This window comes from Pelophylax lessonae (assembly GCF_965119305.1).
Source record: "Pelophylax lessonae genome assembly, chromosome: 2".
Lineage (NCBI taxonomy): Eukaryota > Metazoa > Chordata > Amphibia > Anura > Ranidae > Pelophylax > Pelophylax lessonae.
In genome coordinates this window covers 664,925,999-664,947,319 of record NC_138769.1, presented here as the reverse complement: position 1 = coordinate 664,947,319, position 21,321 = coordinate 664,925,999, and the positions used below count along the sequence as shown (strand labels likewise).

At 43.9% G+C, this 21,321-nt stretch overlaps 1 protein-coding gene across 1 annotated transcript in view; it reads right to left on the bottom strand.

Moving 5' to 3' along the window:
• CWF19L2 (CWF19 like cell cycle control factor 2) overlaps positions 1-21,321 on the bottom strand; it is a 410,652-nt gene that overhangs the window by 335,311 nt on the left and 54,020 nt on the right. The window contains exons 5-6 of the mRNA XM_082245347.1: positions 20,192-20,311; positions 4,482-4,575 (exon numbers count right to left, since the gene is read on the bottom strand). Coding sequence (XP_082101473.1) covers positions 4,482-4,575; positions 20,192-20,311 — 214 coding nt within the window. The remainder of the gene's footprint in view (positions 1-4,481; positions 4,576-20,191; positions 20,312-21,321) is intronic.

Genomic DNA, 21,321 nt, shown 5'->3' with positions numbered 1-21,321 from the left:
GAGACGGGAAGGGTTAAAACCCCTGTCAGGGTATTCGTTTTGCTTTCTGGGTACCATTGGGTATTTACCCTTCACTCTCAGAGATCCAACAGGATGTTAGAGGAAATTTCTCAAAGTGAGAGTAACTTCTCTCTTAACGAGAGTCCCCAGAATTGGTGTCTCAAATTTCCCCTAAACGCTTGTTCTGAGGACAACTCGAAAAATTCTGATTGTCCCTTCACTTTCTTTCTAGATGATAACGGCCATCAGTACAAACAGAGGGGTTAATCTTCCCGACAAGGATACAGACAGTGATAAAAACTTGACAGAGTCTAATCCTTCCCTATTATATCCAAAGACAAAAAGAAAATGGTTTTGACTAGAGATACACTGAAAGCATAAATTTTAGTGATTCAGGTTAGAGGTCATTTTTAATTAGGAAGCTCCTCAGTTTCACATGGTTTCTACTCTCAAGGCATAAAATACATTTTGTTTTAAGTTAGGCAATGGACAAGACAAATTTCGACCCCTGAATTGCAAGACTCAAAGTAAATAGAGCTAAATCGGGGGCAAATATAAATATTTTATAAAGTATGCCTTAAAAAGCAAGGGTCACTTTTTTACAGTATTCCGCTCTCGATGGGACAAAGAACATACTAAAGACGCCAGGTAAGGTGAAACGTACGTTGAAGCAAGGAATTTGTCACTTCCAGGTCCTGTGTAACAACCAATCTGACCTTCAACCCAGAGCGAGGCGTGAATCGCACCCCAGCGCCAATGGAATAAGCCATATCTGCACATGCTGTATACACCTAGTGCTGGGATTGAGGCACAGCTACTTGCTTTTATATATTTAAAAAATATCGTACACTATGAAAATCTTCTAATTGTGTCTCATGTGGAGTCATTTATTTTCCTAATCCTATCCTGAGGGAACATTGGAGTGGAGTGTTGATTGCAGTGGAACCAATCTGGCTTTCCAAAATGCGTTTTTTAACCATCCTGTAAAAAGGGGTCAAACACCTCTTGTGAGTTGCCACCTACTCTTAAAGCACCCGTGGTGAAAGAAATAGAAGACATCCGTGTATAGAAGCACATTTGTTTGGTGTTGGGATTTGTCACATAGGAGTTTTAATGTTTGTTTGCCCATTTTTTTGTCATTTCTTTGGACTGATTTCTTCACATCAATTTTTATGGACAATAACCAGGAGTTTTAAAACGGTTTTGATTTTTATTAGCACTGTAAGCGCCAATTCCTTTGCACATGTTTATTTTTAACATGTAGTACTTTATCCCATCTTCCTAGGTGCTCTGTAACGCTGGTTGGGATGTCAGACAGAATGCACCACCTTGGCACACGGCCGACCATCACTGCAACTAGCAAGCAGACGGCTGCTTTGCTAGCAAGTGCCGGTCTCCGGCTCCCAGTACTTGCCCTTGGCAAGCACCAGCATGTAGAATGCAGAGGGAAGTGAGACTGAAGCAGCAGTGTTAGCTGCGATGTTGCATAGGGTGCCCCCTGGTGCACAGCAGCCCAGCATTACAGGGAACCTACTGAAGATGAGACAAAAGTACTACATGTACCGTATATACTCGAGTATAAGCCGAGTTTTTCAGCACATTTTTTTGTGCTGAAAACGTCCCCCTCGGCTTATACTCGAGTCAAGAAAAAAAAAAAAAGTCCCTGGCCGCTCCGACGTGCTTAAGCTTTAAAAATGGCGCCGCCCGGCGCATACATGTCACCGTGCATGCGCCGCTGCCGCTTGGGACAGGCCGGGAATAGCCGAAAGTATACGAGCGGCGGCGGCACGTGCGCAATGACGTGTCGGCGCCGGGCAGCGCCATTTTTAAATGAAGGCACCTCTGGAACAGGTAAGTGAAACAGCTGCACTACCTGCCCTTATGCAGGGCTGCAGGGATACTACAAGGGATGCAGTGCTGCGGGCATGGTCCACCTGTACCATGCCCACAGCACTGCATCTCCTGTAGTATGCCCACAACCCCGGATCCTCTTGTACCATGCCAGCCACCCTGCATTCTCCTGTACCATGCCAGCCACCCTGCATTCTCCTGTACCATGCCAGTCACCCTGCATTCTCCTGTACCATGCCAGTCACCCTGCATTCTCCTGTACCATGCCAGCCACCCTGCATTCTCCTGCACCATGCCAGCCACCCTGCATTCTCCTGCACCATGCCAGTCACCCTGCATTCTCCTGCACCATGCCAGTCACCCTGCATTCTCCTGTACCATGCCAGCCACCCTGCATTCTCCTGTACCATGCCAGTCACCCTGCATTCTCCTGTACCATGCCAGTCACCCTGCATTCTCCTGTACCATGCCTGCCACCCTGCATTCTCCTGTACCATGCCTGCCACCCTGCATTCTCCTGTACCATGCCAGCCACCCTGCATTCTCCTGTACCATGCCAGTCACCCTGCATTCTCCTGTACCATGCCAGTCACCCTGCATTCTCCTGTACCATGCCCGCCACCCTGCATTCTCCTGTACCATGCCCGCCGCCCTGCATTCTCCTGTACCATGCCCGCCGCCCTGCGTTCTCACCCTAGGCTTATACTCGAGTCAATCATTTTTCCCATCTTTTTGTGGTAAAAGTAGGGGCCTCGGCTTATACTCCGGTCGACTTATACTCGAGTATATACGGTACTTTTTACCATAAAGGAACTATGTTGCTTTTCTGGAAAATTTTTAGATAGGCAACTCCTATCCTCATATTGATTAGTGGTTCCAATTTAAATAATAACTACTGCAGTATGGAACAGACACAAAAGATACACTCAGCATCTTTCCAAATAACTGTTCTGTTTATTCTAAGCAATTGAAGTTTTTTATACACATGAATACGTAGGTATCACATTATTATTACAATTGTACTTTAATAATAACAAGGGGCGTAACATAGGCAGGCCAATTCTAATCAGGACTTGAAAGAATGCAAACATGTAATGAAAACATGTTTTAGCGCTGTGTGCACAATAAGTGCAGTGTGAAATGCATAGGAAAACATACAAAAATAGTAATACAATTATAATATTAATGTGATACCTATGTAATCATGTGTATAAGAAAACTTCAATTGTATTGAATAAACAGAACAGTTATTTGGAAAGATGCTGAGTGTATCTTATGTGTCTGTTCCCTACTGTAGTAGTTCTTATTTAAATTGAAACCACTAATCAATATGAGGGTAGGAGTTGCCCATCTATAAAATTTCCAGAACAGTTGCTATGGCTAATTTGGGGATTTTCACATCATAGATACAGTATCTCTCAAAAGTGAGGACACCCCTCACATTTTTGTAAATATTTTATATCTTTTCATGTGACAACGCTGAAGAAATGACACTTTGCTACAAAGTAGTGAGTGTACAGCTTGTATAACAGTGTAAATTTGCTGTCCCCTCAAAATAACTCAACACACAGCTATTAATGTCTAAACCGCTGGCAACAAAAGTGAGTACACCCCTAAGTGAAAATGTCCAAATTGGGCCCAATTAGCCATTTTCCCTCCCTGGTGTCATGTGACTCGTTAGTGTTGCAAGGTCTCAGGTATAAATGGGGAGCAGGTGTGTTACATTTGGTGTTATCGCTCTCGCTCATACTGGTCATTGGAAGTTCAACATGGCACCTCATGGTAAAGAACTCTCTGAGGATCTGAAAAAAAGAATTCTTGCTCTACATAAAGATGGCCTAAGGCTATAAGAAGATTGCCAAGACCCTGAAACTGAGTTGCAGCATGGTGGCCAAGACCATAAAGTAGTTTTAACAGGACAGGTTCAACTCAGAATAGGCCTCACCTTGGTCGATCAGAGGTTGTCTTTGGGAAATAAGACGCATGAGTGCTGCCAAAATTGCTGCAGAGTTTGAAGGGGTGGGGGGTCAGCCTGTCAGTGCTCAGACCATACGCCGCACACTGCATTAAATTGGTCTGCATGGCTGTTATACAAGCTGTACACTCACTACTTTACATTGTAACAAAGTTTCATTTCTTCAGTGTTGTCACATGAAAAGATATATTAAAATATTTACAAAAAGGTGAGGGGTGTACTCACTTTTGAGAGATACTGTATGTTAAAAAACAATTTAGTTATACGTATTGTTTGAGAAACTAGACCTTCCCTATTCATGAGCAAATTAACTTGTTGGACTGTTTCATAAGCCCAGGACAGAAAACGAAACTCAGGGCAGGAAATGATGTAGGCAGTAAGGGAAACAGGAACTGAACACTGTTGAAAAAAAAAGGTGATGTTTCTTTAACAGTTCTAAAACAAAAATTGAATAAAAGGATTATTGCATAATTCCGGTCATGGCAGTTTTGTTTAGGGAAAAATACAAGAGAGCTTAAAAATGAACATGTGATATAGATGCGATATTCCTTTTTGCAATGTTCTAATCTTAGGCTCCTAAGACTCTTTACTGTGACGGTGAAATTTGCCTGCAGACAGCTGGATATAGAAGCTGCTTCAAAGGAATTACATTTACCTTTCTTAAGTGAGGTTACATCCCCCTCCTCTGGTGGCAGTCCTAAGCCTCCATCCTTCCAAAATGGGTTTAGTTCCCTGGCTTGCAGCTGTTCCTGAAATGAAAACCCATTCCGTCTCAATAAACTTTGCTCATCACAACCACAATAAGACAAAGCTTTGTAAGCAACAATACAGAAATATATAACCGTTCTGTCATTTAATCTGTTCAATACTTTACCTGCTGCAGACATACAGAATTTCAGTCTAAATAGTAAGTAATATATGGTATCATTTCAGTGATTGCATACTTTAAAGTAGAACTCCAGCCATTTATTCTTGCGTCCAATACTGAAATTGCCTACTCTGATTTTACTGCATACCATAAGCCTCTGTTTATGTGGGCAGTATTAAACCCAAAAAGCAAACATTCATATATTACAGCTTACAATCTTAGATGTGATTGCTGTATTAGTTTCCTTTTTTTTAGGCTTTCTTTCTTCTAATGCAGGGGTGGGGAACCTACGTCCCGGGGGCCGTATGCGGCCCTTAAAGTCATTTGGTCCGGCCCCCCGTGCAGTGGAGTCTGTGTCTCTCAGCTGATCTGTCAGAACGGAGCCAATGCTTCCCGTATAGTTCTGGCTCCTTTGTGACAGTCTGAGGGAGTCACAGGAGGATTGATATCAAATGCACTCTGCCTGTGACCAATACAGGAAACATCGCCTCTTCCTCCAGTGCGGCGCCACTGCTAGCCAGCATTTCCCGCCAGCAGCACACACAGCAGTACCAGCCAGAGTCAGCAGTACCAGCCAGAGCCAGCAGTACCAGCCAGAGCCAGCAGTACTCACAGCAGTACCAGCCAGAGCCAGCAGTACCAGCCAGAGCCAGCAGTACTCACAGCAGTACCAGCCAGAGCCAGCAGTACCCACAGCAGTATAAGCCAGAGCCAGCAGTACCAGCCAGAACCAGCAGTACTCACAGCAGTACCAGGCAGAGCCAGCAGTACTCACAACAGTATAAGCCAGAGCCAGCAGTACCAGCCAGAACCAGCAGTACCCACAGCAGAACCAGCAGTACAAGCCAGAGCCAGTAGTACCCACAGCAGTACCACCCAGCAGTACCCACAGCACAGTACCACCCAGCAGTACCCACAGCACAGTACCAGCCAGCAGTAACCACAACAATACCAGCCAGCAGTACCAGCCAGCAGTACCAGCCTGCAGTACCAGCCAGCAGTACCAGCCTGAGCCAGCAGTACCCACAGCACAGTACCAGACAGCAGTACCAGCCTGAGCCAGCAGTACCCAAGGCAGTACCAGCCAGCAGTAACTACAGCACAGTACCAGCCTGAATCAGCAATACCCACAGCAGTACCAGCCTGAGCCAGCAGTACCCACAGCAGTACCAGCCAGCTGTACCCACAGCACAGTACAAGCCAGCAGCACCAGCCTGAGCCAGCAGTACCCACAGCAGTACCAGCCAGCTGTACCCACCAGCAGTACCAGCCAGCTATGCCCACCAGCATTACTCGCCAGCAGTTCTTTTCAAAACTTACCACCACAAAGTCAACTGCGCTCCAGACTGACCGACGCAAACCTGGAAAACCAGTTGCAATAGCAACATCATCAATACCAGCTAACATCACACACCTCACCAAAGAGAAGCAGTTGCAGCCATTACATTAGGGGTGAGTTAATTAAATGTTTGACCAAATATAACAGGCACATTTTTAAGTTGATAATTTTGAAAGGCCCCCGAATGATTTTATAAATACCCAAATGGCCCTTGGCAGAAAAAAGGTTCCCCACCCCTGTTCTAATGTCATCTGGTGATCCAGCCAGCAAGTCTGTTTTTCACAAGCTCATGCTCTCCAGCAGAATGTTGCAGTTTACATGGATGAGGAAACCACTTAACACTGACAGCAGTGATTAAAATGGTCAGCTTTTCTTTATTTGTGTAAAACCTTTATTCCAAATAATCAAAAGCGTGAGCTGAAGTTTGGCTTCAATTTGTTAGTGCATCTAAATCTTCTTATACATTTAACACTACCCTCCACCACAGGCTGACAATTCTGCTGTCTGCTGTACCTCCTGTTCTAATGCCTCCAGAAGTGTGCTTGTACTGGCCAAATCGCCAGGTAAAAACAGAGAAAAAAGCCAAAGAAAAGAAGACTAATGCAGGCACCACATTGAATGATTGCTAAGCTGCAACATATTAATTTTTTTGTTTTGAGTTTAATACCGCTTTAAACAGCTGCCAGTGTCATAGCTGTTTAAGTATAGCAGGCAGCAGAGATTTCTGCATTCACACTGTTTAGGGTTGATGGAGGCACCTAGTAGATTTCTCTCATTTAGCCCATGGCTAGCTATAGAGAGCGGTCACCAAAACAAGTGTCCCCATGGGTAGTTTTCCTTTCTACTCTTGTTTCAGTGACAACAAAGCCCAACCCCAGGAAAATGATAAATTTAGCAAGCTATTGCAGCCCCACTGCAAGGAATAGTCTAGGGAAGCGGAGCAGCAGTTTTACTTACTTGAACCTCCACTGTGCCAGCAGGTTTCGCTACCCCGCGATCCGACAGTTGACTGTCTCTTTGGCCCCCTTACTTCCAATGCAGGGCTATAGACCCTGCTCTGTTCTTGATGACAACTGGGCCCCAGACCAGTGGAGCATGGGGGAGGGGGGGTGCAGATGCTGCTGGGGCTGATCTAGCTGTGCATTAGGGGGGGTTGGTGGGGAGGATCAGACAAATAAACCTCCTTTTATTGTTACCCTAGACTTAAAAGCTGAGCTCCACCCAAAAGGGGAAGTTCCACTTGTTCACACACTCCACTGCCACATTTGGCACTTTTTAGGGGGGAGCGGGTACCTGGTTTTGACAGGTACCGGCTCCCACTTCCGGGTAAGATTGCTAATCGGCAAGCTAGATCATTTCCGGCTCTTCCTCCTTCCCCCCACTGCTTTCTGGGATACACACAGGTCCCAGAAGATGGCAGATTCATTCAGAAAGTGCAACGCAACTCACACATGCGCAGTAGGAAACCTGCTGTGAAGCAGTTTCTTCTACTTACAATGCCGGCACCCAAAGCCAATTGACAAATCAGCTTGGGGTGATGGCATCGCTGCATTCCTTGACAGGTAAGCATCCTTATATTAAAAGTAACCAGCTACGGTATTTGTGGTTGCCGACTTTCACTTTTTTTCCCCCCAGACTGGAGCCCCTGTTTAAAAAAGCAAATAACCCTTTGCAGTGAGGGCACATATAGCCCCATCACAGGGCTTTAGGAGCTTTGATTATCCACTTGCTTTAGCCCCGGTGACAATGATCACTGAATCTCTAGAGCAGGGACAAAAAAACGTAAAAAACTCTATCCCAACACGAAAAAAAAAAAAAAGATTGTTTGGCTTTACATTTCAAATCGTATAGAAGATCAAATTTATTTTAGATTGCATATCATGTCATGTCTCATATCTCAGTTTTATTATCCGTGTGATGCATATTTATTGTTCTGGGTACACAAGAAACTTCTCCCTATTACAGCTCCATATGCATGTATCATAATGCTAAACAGACTGCTCTCCTCTGTTCTCTGTGACATTTCTAAAACTTGCATTCATTCCATCTGCAAGGTGATGGATCAGATCTCATTTGCGATAAATATAAAAAATGTGGCAATAATCATTGTGGAAAGCATAAAAGCTCTGTTCCCATCTAGAAGTAGCATTACATTGTGAGCAGAATATAAAGCAATATAGGCCTGGGGCAAAGGACAAATGGTAATGTTGCAGCAGCTAATGTGATGAATAACAGTTACACAAAATGACATGAGCATAGGGGGGGAGAAGAAGACAGCGGAGGAGGTAATCAGGATATTCCAAGCAAGTCACACAGTTCCATTAAACACACATATACCTGAGCCACAGGGGATATGTGGACACATTAACCTGTCACATGTCCTGAAGAAACAGATTCCTAGGTCCTGCGGCAGGGCAACTGGTAAAGAACTGGTTAAAGGAAGGACATGGGCACAATTCTGTCTGTTTCTACATGGGCACAATTCCTAACAATGGAAAACATCTTGTTTCTAAAGAAAACATGTAATGATGCACAGGCTACCATTGCTGATCTTTGTGAAAATGCTAATTTCTTTGCTGATTTTTGCTTTAATATTCAAATTTTAAAAAAATAATAATATTGTATATTATCCCAACCAATATGTATTCGCATTAAAAAAAAAAATCCCCTATGATCATAAATACCAAATCAGACAACCTTGATACTCAATAGTGCAAAAATTCATACAATAAAGTGCAAACATTTTTTTTTCACAAAGTGAATATTTCCTATAAAGTGCAATAAGTAAAAACCTATTAGGTATGACATGTACAAGCAAAAATTGCCTGATTAAATCATGATCATATAACTCAAATTAATTTTCAACTATATAATAAAAAAAATTAAAAACAAACATTAAAGAATGTTATAAGACAAGAAATGACAGTCCAACATATGTCCAAAAGAAAAGTGCTCTGGTGCTATCCCCCCCAGATGGGTCTCTATAATGGACACTGCTTCACTTCCACCCTCTGCTCATGCAGACAACAAAACCGGTTACCAGAGCATATGATCCCACAAAGAGATCAATGGCACTTTGAAAAATTCTCTATAGGAAGCTCCGGGTCCACTCACAAGTGGTTTCCTAAATATTCAGATAATTCCTGGCTCCAGCCAACATATTCATTAGATATAAGGAGGAGAGCTAATAGTGCATTACTGTATAAAAGGTTTATTTAAAAACATAACAGATTGCATTTACAGACTTAGTGAATGTTTAAGGCAAACAAACATCTCAAAGACACCGCTGTTCCACAACTCTGTTGGACCGTGCATGCTGACGTCACCACCGCTAGCTCCAACCAACGTGTTTCGCCTCCATGGCCATCATATGGGATTTGGGATTTCTGATCATAGGGGATTTTTTATTACCCTAACACAAATTGGTTGGGATAGTGCACAACATTATTTTTTTCCACAGAGTTTTGTATTGCAGTACTCAACTACCTTCTTTGTGTAGCAGTCTTACCATTGGAAGCCAAGCGCGAGTTCCAGCATTTTTTAAATAAATATTCTAATGCTGGCCATACACTAGCCGAAAGATTGTTCGAAAATCTGTCATTTGGTCCGATTGTTCGTTTTTCGTCCAGTTAATGGGCACAAATAGAAAATAGTTTTTAACTTTTCAGAGCCGAAAAATCGAAGGAACAGTTTTGAACGATAAACAAACGATAAATTGAAAGGTTAATGTGTTTCTCGGCCGACCTGTTTGCACTAGGCATATGCGACAAACTGAACGAAAAACTGATTCATTTATGTCCATTGAACGATTTATCGTTCGAAATTCGGTCATTACATGATGGCACAATTGTCTGCTCTCATGGCCGATTTTTCTTTTTTCAAAAATGTGTTTGCCCGATATTTCGGCTAGTATGTGGCCAGCTTAAGTCACTTATCTGGAACAAGATGCTGCTTGTGACTTGGGAGAAAATCTGAGCCCCCAATATCCATATACTCAAGTCAGTGGCTCAGAAAGCACTAAAGCCTTTGAGAGACAACAAACTAGTATTTTCAAAAAGGAGAACTTAGCAATGGTAGCTTGTGTTTTGTTTTTCCATACAGGATTTCTTTAACCTGTTCTAAGCTTGTGGAAAGAAGTAAAATGAGAATGCTACGCCTGCTTGGCGTCTTGTGTGATACACAACCTACAGAGAGCAGTGGTAAGAGACAGATAGTGTCAGCATGAATACTAAAGCACTGTTGTCACAGGGGACGCACAAAGCGATACCACAATAAGGCTACAGCTTCATGCAGCTTTTTGGAGTCTTTTATTTATATTCACGGGCAGCAAAGACTGCAAGAAGGCCAGTAGACCGTGATAGATGGCAAATATAGGAAAGTAAAAATGGAAACAAATGTATGAAAGCTGTTTTTTTTTTTTCAGTAATCACTTTGATCTGATTGGAAGGGAAAACTATGCAAATTAAGAAAAAAGCAACAAACAGAAGCAATGATACAAAGTTACATGTTTAGTCAGGTTGAAAAACAACACAAGTCCATCTAGATCAGGGGTCTCCGAACTTTTTAAACAAAGTGTCAGTTTACTGTCCCTCAGACTTTAGAGAGCCGGACCATGGCCAGTAGAGTTGAAAATTTCCTGGCGTTAGTGGCAGTAAATGCCCTATTTTTGGTATTCCGTAAATAGTGTCCTATCATTTGCATCAAAGGGACAAATCGTTCCCCATCACTGGTGTCAGTGGGAGGAAGAGTGTCCCATCTTTAACATTAAAGGGAGGACTAGTGCCCCATCATTGGTGTCAGTGGGAGGATTAGTGCCCCATCATTAATGACAGTGGGAATAGTGCACCATCATTCCTGACAGTGGGATGAATAGTGCCCCATCATTACTGACAGTGGGAGAAATAGTGCCCCATCATTACTGACAGTGGGGAGGAATAGTGCCCCATCATTCCTGACAGTGGGAGGAATAGTGCCCCATCATTCCTGACAGTGGGAGGAATAGTGCCCTATCATTCCTGACAGTGGGAGGAATAGTGCCCCATCATTCCTGACAGTGGGAGGAATAATGCCTCGTCATTCCTGACAGTGGGAGGAATAATGCCTCGTCATTCCTGACAGTGGGAGGAATAATGCCTCGTCATTCCTGACAGTGGGAGGAATAATGCCTCGTCATTCCTGACAGTGGGAGGAATAGTAACCCATCATTCCTGAGAGTGGGAGGAATAGTGCCCCATCATTCCTGACAGTGGGAGGAATAGTGCCCCATCATTCCTGACAGTGGAAGGAATAATGCCTCGTCATTCCTGACAGTGGGGGGAATAGTGCCCCATCATTCCTGACAATGGGAGGAATAGTGCCCCATCATTCCTGACAATGGGAGGAATAGTGCCCCATCATTCCTGACAATGGGAGGAATAGTGCCTCGTCATTCCTGACAGTGGGGGGAATAATAACCCATCATTCCTGACAGTGGGAGGAATAGTGCCTCATCATTGGCATCAGTGGATGGAATAGTGCCCCATGATCCAATCTGATTCAGCTGGGTAAAAATCCCTTCCTTATCCCCCAGGTGGCAATCAAACATTACCTGGATCAACAATCTCTGGTGTGAATACCAATACACGTTAGTATCCAGTTATATTTTGTGCATTTAAAGGGTAACTCCACTTTCATGGTAAAAAACTAATTGCAAAAAAAAAAAAAAAAATTAATATTGTAATTGAATGTTATTAAAAATGATCTGTCCTTTTCAATCTGCAGCTTTTCTGTAAAGTAAAATGCAATATGGCTACATGGAGGTGTTCTGTGCACAAAATGTAGACAGAATGCCCCCCCCCCAGAAACATAAATTCCTGCTTGTGCGATTGGCTTACTGATTTTCCTAGAAGACTACACTAAGATACAAGTCAGATTTTTGGCATCCCCTGCAACAAAAATGTAATTTTTGATAAGATACTCCCAAAAGAAAATAACATTGAAAGGCATGCAGACCCAGCAATTTCCTTATTTGAGGAAAGCCCTGATTGTGCAGCAGCAGGCTGATAATTATGAAACCACGACCATTAGACCCACTCAGCACAGGGACACAGAATAGCAAAAGGTAGGAATCTGAAACAACGTGTGTTAAAATCCTTGCAATGTATATAGTTCACCCAGAGGGGAATGTTTTTTTTCTCAACAAAAGTGGAGTTACGCTTTAAGAATGAAGACAGCTCTATTAAAACAAATCCACTATGCTGACCAGAACTAGATCTTGAGGAAGTATATTCCACATCATCACAGCTCTTTCTGTGAGAACACATTTCTGTATGCGGAGGTTTCATCTCTTTTCCTTCTGATGTAAAAAGTGCCCCCTCATCCTCTGTAAAAAGCTTAAAGCTGATTTCTATGCCCATGTCACTTTAAATAGATCGTCTGGACCAGCTTGGTTTCTGATTGGCTGAGTCGGAGGGGAGGCTGATGTCAAGCTCTTCACACACTGAATACAAAGCTGCCTATGAATGGCTGAGCGCCGCTCAGACCGACTCAGCATTGTTCCAGGTGTGAGACGGGAAGTGTGTCTCACAGATGGAACCCAGCACTGTGTACTGTGTGCAGCTAAAGCTACATGCAGTTTATACAGTGCTTAGAGACAGTGCAGGACATAGTGAAGGAAATAATTTGCTTGGATCAGCTTGGTCCAAACAACGGTCTTTCTGACGAGCCTTCCAGGACGGCCCAAACATGAGAGATGATAGGCTCCTCCTACCAGAAACACAATCAATTACAGTTTTTAAAAGGCCCCATCCTTCCCTCTGCCCCTCAGTTGTAAAAAAGTATCTTCCACAACCATTTTCCAAGGGAAGTGTTTCAATTCACTCTATAGGTACTTACCACCTATGTTTTATCCATTGTGTACCCTACCCTTTTAACAGGGTGGGAATAGGCCGGCCGTCCTGGAAGGCTCGTCAGAAAGACTGTTACCGGTAAACTAACGGTAAGTTTTCTCTCCTCGCCTTCCAGGACGGCCCAAACATGAGAGGATAATAGATTACCCCCAGGCCTACCTTAGGGTGGGACCACTGCCTGTAAGACCTTTCTCACAAAAGCTAGGTCTTGTTGAGACAGTACTTCTACACGGTAATGCTTCAGGAATATGTCGTGACTGGACCAGGTGGCTGCACTGCGGATCTGTTCCCATGATGCTCCAGCCTTCTCGGCCCAGGATGTAGCTAGGGCTGTTGTCGAGTGCGCTTTAATCTTAGTTTGAGCAAGAACACCGGATGCCTTATAGGAGGTGGTAATTGCTTGTCTAATCCACCTAGCCACTGAAGGCTTGGAGGCCTGCAGTCCCTTTCTGGGCCCAGTATGAAGGACTAAAAGATGGTTGGATCTCCTGAAGGTTTTGGTTCTTTCTAAATAAGTGAGAAGGACTCTTCTCACATCAATGCAATGGAAACTCGTTTCCTTACTATTTTTGGGGCGATCACAAAAGGATGGTAGATTTATTTCCTGTGCCCTGTGGAAGGAAGATGCTACCTTTGGCAGATACAGAGGATCTGGTTTTAGGACAATTCTATCTGGAAAAACCACCATAAATGGTTCTTTGATAGAGAGCTTGTAAGTCCGCTACTCTTCTTGCTGTTGTAATGGCTAACAGGAAGGTCAATTTCAAGGACAGCAGTTTAAGGGAGATTTCCTTTAAAGGTTCGAAGGGATCCTTAGATAATGCCTCTAGGACCCTGGTCAGGTCCCAAGAGGGGAACCTGTCTTTTACAATAGGGGTAACCCTTTGTCTAGCCAACAAAAATCTTTTGATTAACGGCTCTTTTGCCAGACTAGTGTCCAAAAATACCAAAAGAGCCGCAATTTGTACCCTAAGGGTGTTAGTTGTCACACCCTTATCTACTCCATTCTGTAAGAACTCTAGGATCGTGGTAATAGAGCTAGAGGCCAAATCCTTTTGCCTACACCAGGTACCAAATCTTTTCCAGACCTTTGTATAAATCTTTTTCGTAACTGGCTTTCTGCTCATCAAGAGAGTGTCCACTACTCTCTCTGAGCAACCCTTAGAAATTAGGAGTTGGTGCTTAGTAACCAAGCTGTCAACTGGAAGAATTCTGGGCTCTGACACAGAACTGGTCCCTGAGACAGCAGGTCTGGGGAAACTGGGAGCTGCCACGGGCAAGCTACTGACATGGCTTTCAATATGGCAGACCAAGGCCTTTTTTGCCACCATGGTGCAATTATAATCACTTGCATGTTCTGAGACTGGCTCAATTTCTGTAGGACTCTGGGAATTAGCATCAGAGGAGGGAAGACATAGGCTAGACTGAACTGCCATGGCTGGGCTAGAGCATCCAGACCGTCCATCCCTTTGGACCGTGTGAGGGAGAAGAATCTTTCCACTTTTTTGTTCTGAGCGGAGGCAAACAGGTCTATCTCTGGCTGTCCAAAGCTTTGCACCACTGACAAGAAGATTTTGGGACTTAGTTCCCATTCTCCTTTTATGATGTGGCGGCTGATTAAGTTTGCCTGTAAGTTGTTCTTCCCTTTGATGTGAATGGCCACAAGGGAAACTATCTTCTCTTAGGCCCAGCCCAGGATCTCTTTGGTCAGGGCTAAGAGGGAACTTGACCTGGTTCCTCCTCGTCGATTCAAATAAACCACCGTTGTGGTATTGTCCGACAGAATCAGAACCTCTCTGTTTAAAATGAACTTTTGGAAGGCTTTTAGAGTTTCCCCCACTGCCTTCAACTTCTGTGCTGTTCTTTTGTCCCAGATCCCTTGTGCCTGAGCCCCCTCCAGGTGAGCTCCCCAACCCTTTGTGCTGGCATCTGTGGTAATCTTTATGGGATTCCACTGCCCCCCAGGGTCTGCCTTTTCCAAGGTTGCTTGGGTTTGTCCACCACTCCAAGGATACCTGCACCTGAGGAATGAGAATGACGTATTCGTCTAGGGACTCTATCTTCCTGTCCCAGGAGGACAGATGGAAGAACAGAAGGTCTCTTACGTGGAGTTGTGCCCAGACAACCGCTGGTATGCTGACCGACATTAGTCCCAAGACTCTTAGGATTTCTCTTCTGGAACAGGAGGGAGCTCCCTTGAGCGTCAAAACTGAGGAAACTATTTTCTCCTTCTTTTCTTTGGGTAGAAAAAGTTTCTGAGCCCTTGAGTCTACCTGGAAACCTAGGAAGGTCTGTATTTGTGTAGGTTCCAGGGAAGACTTTCCCAGGTTGATGAGCCAACCTAACTTTTGTAGGAAGTTTATCACCAGTTGGGTATCCAAGTTTACCTGAGCTGCTGATTTGCCGAAAATCAGTAGGTCGTCTAAATATGGAATCAGGGCTATTCCTTGAAGGTGCAGGTGGGCTACCGCCTCTGCCAGTATCTTTGTAAAGATTCTTGGACTGGCTGCTGATCCAAAGGGCAGTGCTCTGAACTGCCAGTGAGTAGTCCCTTCTTTTGTCACCATCGCAAACCTCAAGAAAGGCTGATGTTCCTGGTGAATGGGGACATGCAGATATGCATCTCTGAGGTCTAGTGTGGTCATGAAAACGTCTTTCAGTAGATTCTTTCGTACTGAATAAATGGTTTCCATTGAAAATTTTTTTTAAAGTAAAAACTTGTTGAGGTTTTCCACGTTTATTATCAGGCGATCCTTTCCTGATGGTTTTGGGACCACAAACACATGGGAGTAGAAAACCTGGAAGAGTTGATCTTCTGGGACTGGGATTATCACCAACTGTTCCGCCAGTTCCTGAATCCCTTGCAGTAGAGCTTCTCTTATCTGAAACTTTTTGGGGACATGAGTAAGAGTTACTGTTATAGGAGGTATCGAGGCAAATCGTAGGCGGCACCCTTCCAGTATGAGGGAGTAAATATATGGGGAGAAATTGACTTAGTCTGCCCCCCACTTTGACTTTGGCGTCACTTGTTATCCCTTGAGCCTGAAGAGGAAGGGAAGAGCAAACTGTTTCTTTGTTTTCCTTTCCTGAAACCCCATCTTTTGGCAGGCTCTCTTTTGTGCCTTTGCTGGCTTTGTTCCTGGGGGCCACGAAAAAATTTCCTGGCAACCTCTTTTTTGGGTTTTGCCGGAAACTTCTTCCCTTTTTCCGAAGATCTGGTCAGAACTTCATGCAGACCCGAGCCAAATAGTAGGGACCCTTCAAAAGGTAAACCACAAAGTTTAGTCTTAGAGGTAAAATCCCCTTCCCACTCTTTGAGCCAAATGGCTCTTCTGGCAGAATTCAGGAGAGCCCCCGTCTTGGCGGATGCAATAACAGATTCCACTGCTGCATCTGCTAGATAGGCTACTGCTTTCCCCATTACTGAAAGGGAATCTTGCAAGTCTTGGGGTTTTTGACTGTGGCAGGTTTTTGTTCAATCTGTCAACCCAACAGAAGGAATTCCTTGCCACACAGGAAGCAGCTAACGCTGGGGCCATTGCTGAAACATTGGCATCCCAGGCCTTCCTTAGAAGTGACTCTGCTTTATGGTTCATGACATCCTTTATGCTGTCTGTATCAACAAAGGAGAGGTCTGACCTTTTAGTCACCTGTGCCAATGGTGCATCTAGTTTTGGACTTTTTATAAATGTTTCTATTTCTTCTTCTTTAAAGGGAAATCTCCTTTTCCAGGATCCTGGTTTGTTCAACCTATTTTCTGGCCTTTGCCATTGTTAAAGGATTAATCCCTTTAGGGATTGGTGGATAGGTAAAGCTCTGGAAGGAGTCTTCCCCAGTCCTTTATAGAGTCTATCCTGGGCTGAGGTTTCTTTAGGCAGATCAGGTATCTCTTCAGAGGCATACACTGCCTGAAGGAGTCCCTGCATGTTATCTAAACCAAACAGATTTCTAGTTGGTTCTGCCTCGCCCGGTTCCTCGGAGTCCCTGTCTCCCTCACCTTCTGAACTGGTTTGGGAGTCTGAGCGGTTTTCCTCTGCTGATAACCTACTTCTGTGCTGAGCTGAAGGGAGATCTTGTGATGAGGGTACTAGACCCGAGGGTACTGCCCTAGATAAACAACTTTCCTGTGAAGAGGTACCTTCTACTACCGGAGGTTCCCTGGGCTCTGAGATTCCTGAAGATCCCAACGAAGAGCGTACTGACTGAATTGTAGTCAGCATTTCTTCTTGAACAGACTTTAGGAAGTCTTTCATCAAAGCCAATGATTCTTTTCCTGCTAATTTGTAGATACATTTGTAGCAGAAAGGCTTGTTGTGGGAACTAGGTAATCAGCACAATTACCACACTTCCTAGAGGCAACGGAGCCCGATAAGGCTGGTGCAGTAGTAGAGGTTTCTTGAGAACCGCTCTGGGACTCTGGAAGACAGGATACAACATCAAAATAAGTATCACTCTTCCCAACTTGCATGCATACAGACCAAAGAAAGGACACTCAGTAAGTCCAACTAAGGTCAGGGAGAAGGGATTTTTACCCCAGGCAATTTCTATGTCATTAACCAGCAGACTTAGAAAACAAGGCACCATCAATGATACAATGCAGCACTTACCCGGTTCCAACCTGGGTTTGGCTGCCGACGCCTGGCCCAGCCCTTCCTCCTTTCCCGGAGGGTGAGTCGTGGAGGGCTTCATCTCCCTCGCAGCTGTCCGGGCTCCTGTAGCCTGGGAGTCTGCTTTACCGCTCACTAGCGGTTCCGGCATCTCCTCCACCTTCTTCTTCCGCATCGTGAGGTAGCGTGTGACGTCACCGGAATTTCCGGTCTGAACACGAGTCTTGAGACGCCCGTACGGCGGGCTTTTCAAAAAAGATTCCTGTGGAGGAGAGCTGCTGGTGCCGGAAGACAAAACCTAGAGGGACACACCGGGTGACCGACGGTTTGTCATCATGGGGGCGACCTGTGAGAAGCCTGAGGAGGCGGCAGGAAGAGCTCAGCTCTTGAGGCAGTTTGCTGAACCTGGCTCACAGGGGGACCATCTGACTTTCAAAGTCTGCAGGTCAGTGAAAACAACAAATGTTTCGTAGGAAGAAACACAATCTAAACTGAGGGGCAGAGGGAAGGGTGGGGCCTTTTAACAACTGTAATTGATTGTGTTTCCGGTAGAAGGAGCCTATCATCTCTCATGTTTGGGCCGTCCTGGAAGGCGAGCAGAGAAATCGGCTTTAAAGTGAATAACTCTACACCAAGTTCACTATATGGCCCAATAATGTATTTGTACATGTTGATCATATCCCCACTTAATCTCCTTTTCTCAAGAGAGAATAAATTCAGTTCCTCTAATCGTTCCTCATAGCTGAGCTCCTCCATGCCTCTTATCAGTTTGGTTGCCCTTCTCTGCACATTTTCCAGTTCCCCGATATCCTTTTTGTGAACTGGTGCCCAAAATTGAACTGCATATTACAGATGAGGTCTTACTAATGATTTGTACAGGGGCAAAATTACATCTCTCTCTCTGGAGTCTATACCACTATGGAAACCACAGCTTGGCATTGCATGCTATTATTAAGCTTATGATCTACAGGAACACCCAGATCCTTCTCCGCTATGGATTCCCCCAGTTCTACTCCACCTAGTATATATGATGAATGCATGTTTTTAGCTCCCAAGTGCATAGTTTTAAATCTGCCACATAGTTGCCCAATAAAATAGTGAATTGAGGTCGGCTTGTAAGTTGTAAACATCCTGTAAAGAAGTTATTCCACTGCAAAGCTTGGTGTCATCTGCAAAGACTGATATGGTACTTTAAATCCCAGACCCTATATCATTTATAAATAGATTTAAAAAGTAAGGGTCCTAACACTGAACCTTGGGGTACACTACTAACTTTAGAACATTCAGAGTATCAATCATTCTTCATTACTCTTCAAATATGGCTTTTTAGCCAGTATTCTATTCATTTAACTGGTGGTAAAAGAAAGAATCATCGATCCGAAGATAACTGTCCAATCATGAAACAAAAAACATAGCAAGATTCATTTCCACTTACAACTTCGTTTGGAGCTTCATGGGGTTTACCGTGGGTATTGTTGTAAACTGTTCAGTGTACCTAGAAGAATTGATGCTGTTTCGAAAGCAAAGGGTGGTCACACCAAATATTGATTTGATTTGGATTTCTCTTCCGTTCATTCACATTTTTTTTTCATTTTGTTAATTGATAAAATTAAACTATTAACTTTTCTATTTCTTAAAAGGGTAACTCCACTTTCGTGGGGGGAAAAAAACAATATAGCGTATACAATTGCGACACTAATCATATTGTATTTGAATGTCATTAAGAATGACCTTTCCTTTTCAATCGGCAGCTGCTGTATTTTCTGAAATTGCAATGCAATATGGCTACCTGGAGCTATTCTGTACACAGAATGTGTACTGACCACATCCCAGAGACATAATTTCCTGCTTGTGTGATTGGCTCACCAATTTTCCCAGAAGTCTGCTTTAGGCTAGCCATACATTATACAATTTTCTTACAATTTTCTGTACAATTTTATTTCGATTTACCTTCAACTATGTAGTACAAAAGCCTACCTAATTGGATACAATTGAAGGTGTTGTATAGTTTTGACCTCATATTATATGGTTTTTGGTAAATCTAACAGAAAATTGTACAAGAAAATTGAAAATGTATGGCAAGCCTAAGATACAAGTCAGATTTCTGGCATCCCCTGCAATAAAAATGTATTTTTTGGTGAGATACTCCCAATAGGAACACGTCTAAAGGGATGCAAGCCCAGCAGATTTCCTCAGAGCCCTGCAGCTGCCATTAGAGCCCTGCAGATAATTATGAAACCACTCCCATTAGACCCACTCAGCACAGAGGAATAAATAATTATTTCTTCAAAATAAAAAAAGGTAGGAATCTGCAACAAAGTTTGTTAAAATCCTTGTAATGTACAGGGATAACCCAGAGGGGATTTTTTTTTTCTCAACAAAAGTGGAGTTATGCTTTAAAGCATTCTTCGTTTACAGCATTTTTTCACCCCTGTCTAAAACTTTTGCACAGTAATGTTCTTTAATGATGTATTCATGAATACAGAGCTGCATTTGTATCTTTTATATCTGCCTGGAGTTCAGCTTCAAATGTCACATACTATTATAAAAAAAAAACGTGTACAATTTAATACATTCAGAGGAGACACAAAGTAAACCAGCATGACTATTTAATGCAATTCACTGAACGCTCAGGCCCAGTCTACTGTGTTTTTTGGCTGTTACCTTTACTATGGTCTCAGCTTTTTCACGCTCCAGTGTTTTCTCCTTCTGTCTCTCTGCTCTTAAAGCAGCTACTGATGTCGCTCTCACAGACGTAAAGTCGAAGGTCATCCACTCATCCCTCTGAAATGGAAGCACAGCTTCACTTAGCATTGCAGAACACACAGACAATCTCTGGCCTTATGGAGGAAAAGCTTTACCTACATCACACAGGAGAGTCAGCAACATACCAGCAGCATCTTAAAATCTGCACATATAAGAGACAAGCTGTTATTAGCGGGTGGGATTTTGTTTTCTTACAGGAGAACCGGTCACCTCACCCTGAATGGTGTCTAAATCTACCTTAACATTTTTATTGTTGGGCTGGGTTCAGGTGAGAAGGGCTTTGTTGAAGTGCTAGGTAGAGGTATTCCCCTCCTGGTTAGGATTTGGTATCCAGGATCTATGAATGACATGCTTCTAAAATGCAATAGCTAGATATTCCTATGGAAAGCCCACTAAAGGAGTAGTGGCTTAAATATAAAACATACTTTTATGAATGCAGCATTTTCATTTCACTGGCTCCTCCCCAGAATTACACTGTATGCACAATAGTAGCTACTCTGGCTGTAAGGTTATATGTACACTCCGGCTGTAAGGCTACATGTACACTCCGGCTGTAAGGCTACATGTACACTCCGGCTGTAAGGCTACATGTACACTCCGGCTGTAAGGCTACATGTACACTCCGGCTGTAAGGCTACATGTACCCTCCGGCTGTAAGGCTACATGTACCCTCCGGCTGTAAGGCTACATGTACCCTCCGGCTGTAAGGCTACATGTACCCTCCGGCTGTAAGGCTACATGTACCCTCCGGCTGTAAGGCTACATGTACCCTCCGGCTGTAAGGCTACATGTACCCTCCGGCTGTAAGGCTACATGTACCCTCCGGCTGTAAGGCTACATGTACCCTCCGGCTGTAAGGCTACATGTACCCTCCGGCTGTAAGGCTACATGTACCCTCCGGCTGTAAGGTTACATGTACACTCCGGCTGTAAGGCTACATGTACACTCCGGCTGTAAGGTTACATGTACACTCCGGCTGTAAGGTTACATGTACACTCCGGCTGTAAAGCTACATGTACACTCCGGCT